The sequence below is a fragment of the Castanea sativa genome, chromosome 1 (assembly GCF_040712315.1).
Source record: "Castanea sativa cultivar Marrone di Chiusa Pesio chromosome 1, ASM4071231v1".
Lineage (NCBI taxonomy): Eukaryota > Viridiplantae > Streptophyta > Magnoliopsida > Fagales > Fagaceae > Castanea > Castanea sativa.
Genome location: NC_134013.1, coordinates 63,682,636 through 63,695,929, shown reverse-complemented (window position 1 = coordinate 63,695,929; position 13,294 = coordinate 63,682,636). Strand labels below are relative to the sequence as shown.

The 13,294-nt window shown below is 38.5% G+C and overlaps 1 protein-coding gene across 1 annotated transcript; it reads right to left on the bottom strand.

Annotated features, from left to right (window-relative positions):
* Positions 1–2,064: 2,064 nt before the first annotated feature.
* LOC142614863 (ribulose-phosphate 3-epimerase, cytoplasmic isoform) lies at positions 2,065–9,806 on the bottom strand. Its single transcript, XM_075787510.1, has 9 exons — positions 9,741–9,806; positions 5,852–6,154; positions 5,754–5,758; positions 4,592–4,654; positions 4,379–4,485; positions 4,174–4,271; positions 3,899–3,991; positions 3,771–3,812; positions 2,065–2,398 (listed from the first exon to the last, which is right to left on the bottom strand). Exons 1-9 carry the CDS (start codon positions 9,789–9,791, stop codon positions 2,243–2,245), a joined length of 918 nt encoding a protein of 305 aa, XP_075643625.1. The 5' UTR covers positions 9,792–9,806; the 3' UTR covers positions 2,065–2,242.
* Between the last annotated feature and the right edge of the window lie 3,488 nt (positions 9,807–13,294).

Sequence of the window (13,294 nt, the reverse complement as noted above, 5' to 3'; positions counted from 1 at the left end):
CAAGCATTCTAAGGTTCTATATGTATGTGAGATTGCTTTACTATTATTGTACACATCTAGAGATATCAAAAGGATTGTGGATAATCACTTGAATACAAGAGCTGATCAATATATATTTCTTGTTTTCTTCTTATGTAATTTTATCTATTTCTATCATTTCACAACAAAAAGAGAAAATATTTCTGTTTTTTTATAAGTAGATAATGGGAAGGGTGAGGCGGGATTTATATCAGAGTCCATAGACAGTAGACAATTCCAATAATGTCATTACCACAAAGTTATCACTTCACTTGTAAGTTGTAACCATTAATTCCTCCTCTATCTTGCATCAATGGTATTTTTGCCCTTGTGAATCTATCTTTTAAATAAGTCTTGAATCTTGGATTACATGCACGTGATAACACATGCTAACCACCTATGTTAGCTACCAGACATTTTTTTTCTAACTTTTACAAACACAATTTTTGGAGTTTGGAGCATGCCTTTGCTAAGGCATGAATATATTTTTCTCATGTCGAGGATGCTCCAAAAAATCTCTTATGGTTGGAGCCAAAGCATGGAAAACTAGAAATAGTGTACCATGTGACCAATCCTCATTCGTCTCCAAACATCTAGATCCAATGATCCATCAACTAGATAAAGGCAATGCGACACTTGGGGCAGAAGCAAGGCAAAGGAATATATTATTTGGTGTTAAATTAATTGTATATATTCAAAGAGGAAAGGAAAAAGAGTGAGATTTGGACAGATCCAGGTAAGAAACATCAGATCAAGATCCATCCATTTAAAGAAGTTTTAAACTTCCATGCATGTGATGTGCCACAATCTTGTGGGTCGCATATTCCTATGCATATGCTCAAGAAAAAATTGACATGGTGTGGAACATAATCCTGTTTCTGCGCTTCAAAAAATGGGATTTTAAAACCATAGTGTTCTAAGTCATGCATCAGGAGAAGGAAAAAAAACGTGCTGTTGTGGTAGACATTAGACAAATTGGGTAAGAGCTGTCTTACACCAAGATACATTTGCACCAGTTTCGAAAATTTGCAAGATTATTCAATTATTGACAAATTGAAAATGTTAAAGAATGAATCTGTCAAGAAAGAAGCAGCAAACAAGGTACAATGCAAACTCATGTTTAAGGGTGCATATGAGGTCAATCATCCATGTGCTCTAAAGCCTGTATAAACTTCTGTTGCATTCAAAAAAAAGCTAATCTATAATAGGGGAAACAAACATGTCAATTCGAATAATTAAATTTTCCCTTATTTGTATAAGACAGTGACATTTATAATCTAGCAATTTGTTCCTTTTGTGACAAGGAAATAATCTGGCAGATTCTAATCACGATAATATATAGCAAGTGACAATATCTTGCCTAGTGACAATATCCTGCCTTGGGTCCACAATAGGGCGAGAAGTTCAGCAAATTAATTGAGATACATGTTAAGCTTATTTTTGTCACTCCACAACTCTTACATTTTTGGGGTAAATCAGAAATTTTGAATTGAGCCAACAAACCAAATTGATACAGCGTTACAAAAAAATGGCACACCCCAACAGGTTTAACCGTTTAAGACAAAGCACAATCCAGATATTAGAGCAAACAGAAGCAACATAAACCCAACTGGTTACACAATTCAGGAAGACAATACTGCTAAACACATCAAAGAACTAGAGCCAGAATCCAAGCCAACTAAGGAAAAATGCGTTGGATAATAATTATTATCTATTTCATCAAGACATAGGCAGACATTAATGTAAAGGGAAATGGCTTGCCATGAAGGCAAATAGCTAAATACATTTGATAGCATCCAGCCAGTGAAATCATCTTAACTAAACAGGAAAAACATAACTGCCAGGTGCTAGCTAGAGTAGGATCCATATATACAGCAGGATAAGATGGGAGCTAAAAAACAAGGCTAAAGATGTACAAAGGAATCGTAAAGCCAGTGATTCATTATGTTTTACAGAAGTCCCGTTTAGTTGAGCTCAGATAAAGTCATCATGTGCCAGAACAATTTAGAGTGATGGTACTTGAGGGCTGAAGACAAAAGCTGTAAATGAAATAAATGGTACTGTATCCTATAAATTTATTTCCAAAATGTTTGCGAGTGTCACTTATTACACTTAAGAAAGTACAGGCCTTCTCGCAATTTTAATTCATCAAACAGATAAGTAATGTACACACGGTAAATAAGTTTAATACAATCCAATCATGATGTATTTGGCTTGTACCATATCAATTGTTTTGCTGGGCTCCCTGTACACTCTTCCTCAGGAGGGATATTACTTGGCCTGGCTTAGAAGCTCCGAATACTGAACTTCCTGCAACAATGCAGTTTGCCCCTGCTGAAGCTGCCACATCAATGGTCGAAGGCCCTAAACCACCATCAACCTGCAAAATAAAGCATATTTTTCAATTAGTTGTCCCTTCCCACATGCACAGAGACCAATGCTTTTCTATAATAGGAGAGGGTGTCTCAAGAGACCACTCTCTAGAGTATGTGGGGCCCACACATGCTGTGACTGTAAGAAAGAGATTTCATGAGACCATCTCATAAGATACTTTTTCCTATGATAGAGCCATTTTTTAACTTCCAAAATCCAAGGGTTAAAAAAAAAAAAAAAAAAAATGTAATGAGGGTGGCCAATGATCTCTAAGTACCTGACCATTCCCCTAAATGTGTGTAGTTCCCCGTCCCACAAACCAAGTAATTAAAGCGAATAATCCCCTGGGTAGCCTCAAAATGTTGACTAGAGGTTTTGAATCCAAAACCGCATGGATCTCATGAGGCCTTAGGAAAAACCACTAGGCCAACCCCTTGGGTTAAATCCAAGTGACTTACATATATGGAAAACAGGAGGTGGGATGGAATCAATTAAAAAAAGACGTGAAGAAGTGGGATGGAAGATTTAAAATTCACTAAGGAAACCACAAGTAATGCAAGACAGCTACAGAGTGAAATCAAGAGAAACATATAGAAGGCTAAAACCATTTTTAAGAATGAATCAAACATAACATCTAGTAAACTGTTTAAAAATGTAATCTGCAGGAAAAAAAAATGTGTCCAGTACTACCAGAATGTCTATAAAAGTTTCAAAAAAATGCTCCCAAAATTATAAAATTTCAGAGTTTTTAGCATTACCTAACATTCCTCAGTAGAACAGGATTTAGTTGCTATGCTGAACAAATAGACAACACAATATACAACAGTCAGCTATGGATCCTCAACAAGTTATTTAGGGTTGGCCATATGTATTCTATTCCTCCATTCTACTCTATCTATAGTCATACCCTCTGTTACTTCCTTAATTGTCATGTCCTTTTTTATCACTTCTACTAATATGATTTGTAGTCTTCTTCTACCTTTTTTCATTCCCTCAACTTGGATCAACTCGCTCTTTCTTATTGGTGCATTAATCACTCTCCTTTGAACATGACCAAACCATCTTAAGTGACTCTCCCTCATCTTTTCATTAGCAGGGGCTACAGGCTACCCTTATCTTTAACCAAATTTCTTCATTTCAAATCTTATCTTTTCGTATATTTCCACTTATTCATCTTAACATTCTCATTTCAGCTGCACTCATTTTATGAATATACTGCTACTTAACAGCCCAACATAGACAACACAAAATGCAACATGAAAATAACATTACCAAAAAACAGTAAACTGAAACAAGAAATTACCAATAAATCCAAGAAGATGAAAAATTCATGATTTGCTAGCAGAAAGTTATAAATCAAAAGTAAGAGATTGACTCACCTCTATATCAAGTGATGGGTACTTCTTTCTTAGCACCTGAACCTGGATAGAGAAAACCAGAGAGAGAGTCATGGGAATGAACAAGAGATGCTAGTCACAAGAGGAACTAAAAAAAAATGTATTGGAACCTTTTCCATCGTCTCTGGCATGAACTTTTGTCCGCCAAATCCAGGTTCTACAGTCATTACAAGGACCATTTCCACAGGATTTTCACCTTCAACCTGTGGGTTAAGGGGAAAAAAAAGTATAAATATGCTCCTAATATTCAACATTAGACAGAATACCAGGGAACCTTATATCATTTGGTTAAGCTAAGGTTGGATGTGGTTATGTTTAGATTATTCCAAACAATATAAAATCCAGCTACACAATCTGAGAGCATGAGAATCACAGGAAGGCATACCAGTGGATAAACTTCTTCAATAGGCGTCCCAGGTTTTACTGCCACCCCAGGCCTCATGCCCTTTGCCTTAATTTTTTGTACTAGTTCTTGCCAATTTTCTGCAAAAAGTACCATAAGACTCCTTTAAAGAAAATAACTAAATAGAAAAAGACAAAAGGGAAGGAGGAAGGCAACAACATGGCAGACGTTAAAAGTTAAAACCCACCTTTGGAGACCTCAACATGAAACGTAAAACCAGAAGCACCAGCTTTTCCCATAGGATCAACATAATCAAGAGGATTTGTGACCATGAGGTGGCAATCAAGATAGGCGCTGTAAGAGATGAAAACCCTCACTTCATCTAGTTATACTAGTAAACTAGTGGCCAAGAAAATTTGATGTTAAAAAGATTTAAAGTGAAGGCTAAAAGAAGTTTTACGTTGTGTGTTTTCTCAAACTTTCAATGACTGGAGCACCAATAGTTAGATTTGGGACGAAGTGCCTACAGGAGCAACAAAAAAAAAAAAGATAACGATAATGATGAGCAATTCACCAATTCCAAATTGGAAATCACTAGAGAATATTAATAAACATCATTTCATTTCTTGTGTCTTATCAGCAAGAATGCAATCATCATCTGCAACAACTACCAGTTCGCACAATTTGATTTAACCATCCAAGTTAGCACTACAACAGCAATAAAGCCTCAATCCCAAGTTAGCACTAGCAATACTGAAATCCAAGAAATGCATATTGACAGGACGTGAAACCACTTGGAACTATCTTCCTTCAATCAGGCCAGACAGCTCCTTTTTAATGTTAAAAAAGGCCAAGTGCCCACCCAAAATTCGCGCTGGTTATTGACAATTTAAAACAAAAATGACCCAAACTCATAATTTTGCTAAAGGAACTTCTTAATGCCCTGAGCCACAATCCTGTCCCATGTTACATCTCCGTCTTTCTCAAAATCCAATACCCCTCTTGATTTCAGCATGTAGAAAAACCCCATTCTCTCTGCAATTTACAATATAACCTTCACATCATTCGCAATAACAACCACCAAAGTCGACACCTCTTTTTCATTGATAACCATACCTTTTTATTTTTCAAGAAGACTATTGCACACAAACAGTCATTTAAGCATGCCCAAAATTTTACACTCTCGATGGATTTTGAACACACCTCTACTTTGCTCTTTCATTGGCAAACAGAATTACATTTTGAAGGAAATCAACTCCTGCTGAATCATTGTATCAATAATCTGAAAACTAGCCTCCCAATCCAAGTAAGCTCAAAGGCTCTTTTCTATTTATAAGGAAAAAAATATATCTAATTTTTTTTTTTTTTTAATCTAGTTAAACTCTCTAACTAAAACAGCAATTGAAATGAAAGTCCAGAACGAACATTGGGAATCATAGAGGGCATAATACAATTATCCTTATTTCTAACTTATCTACATTTATATCCTCTCATCATAATCAGAACCTTAAATTAGAAATACAAAAAAGAAAAAAGAAACAACGCAATTCCAAACCGAAAAGTAGGATGAAGCGAATTCGATTGCAAGCATAACAAGGCATGAGAAAAACAGCCAAACCTACCCATCCTGCGAAAAATTAACAGAAATCAGCTAAAAGCAATGAAATTAAAGTATAGTGAGGTATATGTGTTTGATTGATAAACATAGTAGTAAAAGTACCATGATGTCCATGTGGAGCCAATCGGCACCTAGACTGAGCATGCGCTTAGCCTCGGAAGCCAAATTGGCGAAGTCCGATGATAGCATCGACGGTGCTATTTTCGCCGCTACACCCATTTCAGGATTCAGCAACCTGGTGCGGCGATGAGAGAGAAACAGAGGAATGAGAGGGGATCGGAGGAGGTTTTTCACTTCTTCTTCTGTCTGATGTTCTTTGTCGTTAAACGAATATTCGAGAACGTGTGAGTGCGACTTTGGTTTTCCCAAATTCAAAAAAAGCTGCCTTGTGTTGTGTAGTTGGACCTGCGAAATCAAAACGCGGTTTTAAGAACGCAACTGCTTGTGTTTACTTTTTTTTTTTTAGCGTGTTTGTCCGAAAACGCGCGTTTAATTAGAATAAACGAGATTTGTTTGGTGAGAGAGTCCTGGGTTTGGTGAGAAAAGGGTTTGGTCCGGACTTGTATAAAGCGTTGTCGTTTTCAAGGTTTTTAACTTTTTCTTTTCTTTTCCCTTTTTTTTTTTTTTTGGACTTGTGATTTTTGATGGCCATGTTGCTTTTCCTAGCTGCTTAGAACATTCTTATCAAGAATGATAAATATTTTAGCATTTAGTACCTCAAAAATTAACTTTATCAATTTTAATATTCTATTTTACAATCCTCCAAATATTAAATATTCTATTTTTGGTAAACTACGTATTTGGTCCCTATTTTTTACAGCAGATTTCAATTTAGTCCATAATCTTTCATTTGTGTCAAATTGGTCCTTAACCTTTCAATGTCGTGTCAATCTAGTCCCTGCCATTATCTATTGGATGGAAAAGTCTGACATGTCAAACGGTCTAAATAAAAAAAAAAAAAAATTGCCACATCATCTGCCACCTAGGCTAACATGTCAACAATTTTAATTTAATTTAATTTTATAAAATGTCAGCATAATTTTAAATTAGAAAAAAAGAAAAAAAATAGATAATTGAATCCTAACTCACGTCTACCAAGGCTTCAAAAAAAAATAAAACTCACGTCTATCAAAAAATTTAAAAAAATCCCTTTCCTCAAAAAATAACAAAAATCCCTAAGTCGTTTCTTTAAGTTCCCAGCGGTTATGATTGCACTATCTTCTCTAACGATGAAATAGGACCCTGCAAAATTACTTTGCTGCAATGACGAAGAGAGGATCCCAAACCCCAGATTCATCAATGGGTAACCTAAAAACTACTGGTTCTCCAATAACCCTCTGCCCAACAATTTAAAGACGAGTTCTTTATCTTATCTTCCTTAAACAATAAATCATATAGAAAAAAGAAATATAGAGATTAGCATACATGAGTTCTAGAACTGAAGGCCAACAACTTGAAGATGGACACTTAAACCAAATCAATCAGCTAGGATAGGGGAAAATAAAAGTCTTGGGATCTTAATCACCCGCATACATATATATTGGGTGTTTGAGTGTGTGTATATATCAGTGTCCGTCAACGTGGCAGGACATGTGTCCATTAACGTGGCAATAAATTAATTTTTTATTTAGGCCGTTTGACATGTCAGACTTTTCTATCCATGAGATAACGGCAGGGACTAAGTTGACACGACACTAGAAGGTTAGGGACCAAATTGAAATATAGTGTAAAGGATAAGGACCATTTATATAGTTTGCCCATCTATTTTTTTTACAACTTCATTTAAATAAGGCCAAAATGGGCAATTAGCCATAGTTGCTGAAGAATATAGTTAGTAGGCATTGATTCGAAAGTAAATATAATTCTAACATCTCGAGTCTAAGAGAATCGATTTTGGGGGCCAAAATCGAGTCTCAAAGACTCGATTTCCATGGTCTATCACGTCTGATGTGGCATTTTATCCACGTGGTGACCACCTGAAAATCAAGTCTTAGAGACTCGATTTACAAACCCAAAAAATTACAAGACCCTCCCAAAAAACCAAAAAAAAAAAATCCCAAAAATCGTGACTTGGGTCGCGCGCCTGGGTCGGCGGCGATGGACCTGTGGTGGCTGAGCGCAGGAAGAAGATGAACAGATGCACAGAGGATTTTAAATGAAACTCAGAAGGAGAAGAATGAAAAAAAAAAAAAAAAAAAAAAAAGGAGAAGGGAAATAGTGAAAGATATAAATCGAGTGTCAGATACTCGATTTCTAGGTGGAGTCCACGTGGAAAAAGTGCCACATAGACTTGATCCGACCATGAAAATCGAGTCTTTGAGACTCGATTTATAGGCCCAAAATCGACTCTCTTAGACTCGAGATGCTAGTAAAGAATATAATTTATAAACAGTACCTACTAATTATAATGTTTAAAAATTAATGTTAAATTCCCATTTTCGCCTTTAAATAATATTGTTTTTATTTTACCACTTTCTCTCTCTTTCCACCACTTTCTTCTCAAGTGCTAACTTGACTTGATCCGACCATGAAAATCGAGTCTTTGAGACTCGATTTATAGGCCCAAAATCGACTCTCTTAGACTCGAGATGCTAGTAAAGAATATAATTTATAAACAGTACCTACTAATTATAATGTTTAAAAATTAATGTTAAATTCCCATTTTCGCCTTTAAATAATATTGTTTTTATTTTACCACTTTCTCTCTCTTTCCACCACTTTCTTCTCAAGTGCTAACTACTGTCAGCCACCACCACCATAACCATCAACAGCAAACCCAGCCCCATGGCCAACCCACTGCCACCACAATCAGCATCTATCCAAAAATCAACCTCATAGCCAAAAAAAAAAAAAACAGCAACAACAAAAACTAAACTAAACTTGAGAGAAAGAAGCCTCACCGTGAGAGGAAGAGAGGAAGGCGGAGGATAGAGAGGCGAACAAAACCCACAAACCCAAGACCCACGGTGGCCACGGCAAGCAAAACCCATCAAACCCAAGACCCACGGCGGCCACGGCAAGAAAAACCCATCAAACCCAAGACCCACGGCGCCACTGCCAACCATCACCACGCAAACCCACATCCTCAACCACCAACCACCACCAAAAAAAAAAACCCACCCCCCACCACAACCCACTAGCTACATAACTCACTCAACCACCACTACATTATTGCCATAACTCCGATCAGAACCCACATCCATTGCCACCAACCCTTGCAACCGGCCACCACCACTGGAGGAAAAAAAAAAAAACACAAATTGGACCAGTTGTGGATGCCGTGGTTTTCAGTTGTGGATGCCGGTGAATGAAGAAAAGAGAAAGAAAGAAGAATAGAGAAAAAAAGTGAGACCAGTGAGAGAAAAGGGCAAAAGAAATGAGAGAAGAATGACACCGGTAAAGAAAAAGAAAGAAGAGTACAGTGAGAGAGAGATGAGAGAAGTAATAAAAAATTAATTTTTTATAAGATTTGAGCTACAGTGCGCTCTCAAAAATGAGAGCGCACTGTAGTAAGATTGCAAAATTTTTACAATACAGCATGTTTGATGGAGCACATTTTATGGGTTTAGATGCTAAAAAATAGCATTTATAGCATTTACAACCTTTGTTAAGACTTAAGAATGCTCTTACCAATAAGAGTTGGTATCTCATACGTCAAGCATATGAGACTTGTCTTTCACAGGTAGGTGAGCCCCACACTCATGCGCCTGACACATGAGAGATTTTTCCCACCAAACAAGAATTATTCTTTATTAAAAAAAAAGTCGTATTAACAAGTTTCCTTAGATAATTGTTAATAAATCATTTTAGAAAATTTTTAACACTACTTTCATGAGAAATGTAAATAACCATCAAAATAATTCATTGTTTTTTTTTTACATAAAAATTTCTTAAAATAGTTTTTAAATCAATGTCCATTATAAGGAATCTGTTAACATCTCAAAAAAAAAAAAAATATATATATATATATTTGATGGGACTGACAAGATACCTTCCTTTGGACGAGCTCATGAAATACCTTCATCCACCCGCAAAGCGGCATGGACGAGGACAGGCAAGTCATTAATAAGAGGATTTAATGCTAGGGACAGTTACTAACCAGTTGTCAGACTGTTGGAGCCCCATCAAGACCTACAGTAATAAGCCTTAAGGCGTTACAAGAAAAGCATTAAAACCACAATCAAAGACCCCAACGGCTAGAAACCATAAAGCTATATATACACACTCATTAGGAACATAGAAGGTACATAATTCCGACCCAAAGAAATACTTTTACACTTCTCATTTTTTCTCAAAGGATTTCTATATACTAATTTAGGCATCGGAGATGTTGTGGCAAGTGCCACACCGGTGTCCATCTCAAAAAAGCCTTAGTCCCATTTTGCAGGAGCAATGATGAGGTCTCGGTATCATCTGGACGAACCCACTCGATTGACGATTTAGACTTCATCAGTTTGGCGCCATCTGTGGGGACGACATTTTCGTACTACGGTTCGAGAATATAGTTCCAATCATTTTCAAAATTCAGATGGAGTCCAATCAAGACCCTGCTACACTGGCCCTACAAATCCAAGCACTGACAGCTAGCATAGAAGAACTCACCAGACAAAACCAAGAGATGAGGCAGCAGCTCCAGCAAGAGGCCAACCAATCTAGGGACAATCAGGAAAACGAGGGAAATAGCCAAAGACGGAGTGACCATCGAAGGCCAACTACTCTAGATGAACCGAGCTCAGAGCTTCTTCGGGAGATGAAGAAGGAGATGGATGAGTTAAGGAACGCCATAAAAGAGAAAATGGATCGAAGCATGGACAAGATGGTCAGGACGATGGACTCCCCTTTCACAGCAACAGTTCTTGAGTGCCCAGTCCCGTCAAAGTTTTGCCTGCCTTAACTCGAACAGTTTGATGGACTTAAGGATCCCTTGGATCATCTCAATACTTTTATGACAACACTAGGTCTCCAACAGCCTCCCGACGAAACACTGTGCCACTCTTTCCCTACTACTCTCAAAAGGGCTGCAAAGGAATGGTTCACAAAGCTACCCATATCGTTCATCGATAGCTTCGAAAAATTGAGCAACTCCTTCTTGCGTCATTTCGTCGGTGGTTAGCGCCCGAGGAGACTAGCAGACCATTTACTCACCATCAAACAGGGGGAGAAGGAGACCCTGAGGTCGTACGGGAAATGCTTCACCCGCTAGACTTTGGAGGTGTACGAAGCTGATAACAAGGTACAACTAACAACCTTTAAAGCTAGATTGAAATCCGGGGAATTTGTGGTTTCGCTCACGAAGAATCCTCCAAAAACGAAGGTTGAGATGCTCTTAAAGGCACAGAAGTACATGAACACCGAAGATGCTTTAGCCACGATAAAAGATAAAGGGAAAACCAGTGACAGGGGAAGGAAAAAGGACGATCGGAGAGGGCGGAAAAGGGAACGCTCAGATCGTCAGACTAACGATGGGGGTAAAAGGAAAGATGAGAAGGGTCCTCGGACGACAAAATTTACTCCTTTAGTTATGCCTATTGACAAAATTCTAGCTTAGATCAAAGATGAACACTACCTCAAATGGGCTAGGCCATTGCATTCGTCGCCTAACGTACATGACAGGAAGAAGTATTGCCGTTTCCACAAGGATCACGGTCATTATATAGAAGATTGTAGAGATCTAAAGGAGCAGATAGAGGAGCTTATACAAAAGGGGAAATTGCAGAGGTTTGTAAAGAAGGGAGAGCCCAGTAGGACCAAGGACGATGACAAAGGCAATCGTGAAGCTTCACCAAAGGACAAGGATTGCGCGTCCCAGCATCCACCAAGTGTGATCGGGGAGATAAAGACAATCACAGGTGTGCCATCCACAGGAGGATCATTCAGATCCCTCAAGAAGTCATATTAGAGACAGGTGAATAGCGTCCATAGGATACCCCCCTTGAAATAGAGACGAAAGGACAGGGACATGCTTTTCTCTCAAAAAGAAGCTAGAGGAGTAAAGCAACCTCATGACGACCCCTTGGTCATAATACTCACGATAGAAGGGTTCAACACTAAAAGAATCCTCGTGGACAATGGCAACTCTGCGAACATCATTTCACCTCCCCATTTTTCAACAATTGAAGCTAGATCCGAAAAGACTATGCCCCTTTAAGTCACCCCTCGTTAGCTTCAGCGGAGACAGAGTATATCCTAAAGGCATAGTGATGCTAACAGTCACAGTAAGGTCTTATCCATGACAGTTGACCCGTCAGTTGGATTTCTTGGTGGTAGATTGTCCCTCTTCATACAATGTGATTATTAGGAGGCCCACACTCAACCGCTAGAAGGCTGCCACTTCCACGTATTGCTTGAAGGTGAAATTCCCAACGGAAAATGGTGTAAGCAAAGTGAAGGGAGATCAGGTACTAGCCAAGGAATGCTACCAAATCGTGTTAGCTGCAAAAAAAAAAAAACCATACACGGATGATCAAGGAGAGGGAGGAAGATAAAGTGGAAGTCCTAGAGACAGTGGAGTTGGTCGAAGGAGAAACAGCAAAACCGACCAGAATAAGGACAGCTTTGAGTCCCGAGATGAGGACAAGACTTGTCTAATTCCTTAAAGAGAACATGGACGTTTTCGCATGGAGTCACGAGAACATGCCAGGCATATCCCTAAAGGTCATCCAGCATAGGCTAAATTTGGACCCCGAAAAGAAGCCCGTCCAACAAAGAAGATGGGTCTTCACTCCAGAACGGAACCAAGCAATTATAGACGAAGTCAACAAGTTGTTGGCAGCAGGCTTTATTCGAGAGGTCTACTATCCAGATTGGCTCGCCAACGTCATCCTAGTGAAGAAAGCGAATGGAAAATGGAGAATGTGCGTGGACTTCACGGACCTAAAGAAAAATTGCTTGAAAGACATTTTTCCTCTGCCCAGGATAGACCAGCTAGTGGATTCTACAGCGAGGCATAAACTATTGACGTTCATGGATGCATTCTCGAGATACAATCAAATAAAGATGGCTGAGAAAGACCAGGAGAAAATTGCTTTCATCACGAGCCAAGGGCTCTATTGCTATAAGGTAATGCCCTTTGGACTGAAAAATGCAGGAGCAACTTACCAGATGCTAGTGAATAAAATGTTCAGCAAGAAGATCAGGAGAAATTTGGAAGTACATGTGGATAACATGCTCGTCAAGAGAAAGGAAGAACTTGCTCATCTGGACGATCTCAAAGAAACATTGTTCACACTCAAATAGTACCAGATGAAGTTGAACCCTAGTAAGTGTGCCTTTGGAGTAGTCTCGGGGAAGTTCTTGGGGTTCATGGTGTCCCATAGGGGAATAGAAGCAAACCTAGAGAAGGTGCGAGTCATACTCGACATGACATCACCAAAGACCGTTAAAGAAGTCCAGAAGCTCACAGGAAGGATAGCGGCACTTAACAGGTTTGTCCCTAAAGCGACGGACAATTGCTTACCTTTCTTCAAGACATTGAAGCAAGCCTTTGCCTAGACTGACGAACGAGAGGCAGCATTTCAAGAACTTAAGCGTTACCTAAGCAATCCA

What these genes read in the sequence shown, in the direction of transcription:
- LOC142614863 (XM_075787510.1), bottom strand. Translation starts at nt 9,791, where the DNA reads ATGCCGCTTTGCGGGTGGATGAAGGTATTTCATGAGCTCGTCCAAAGG. An exon ending in TCATGTTGAGGTCTCCAAAG is followed by an intron (nt 4,272 to 4,378) that starts GTGGGTTTTAAC and finishes TACTTTTTGCAG; the next exon opens with AAAATTGGCAAGAACTAGTA. An exon ending in TGCCAGAGACGATGGAAAAG is followed by an intron (nt 3,813 to 3,898) that starts GTTCCAATACAT and finishes TTCTCTATCCAG; the next exon opens with GTTCAGGTGCTAAGAAAGAA.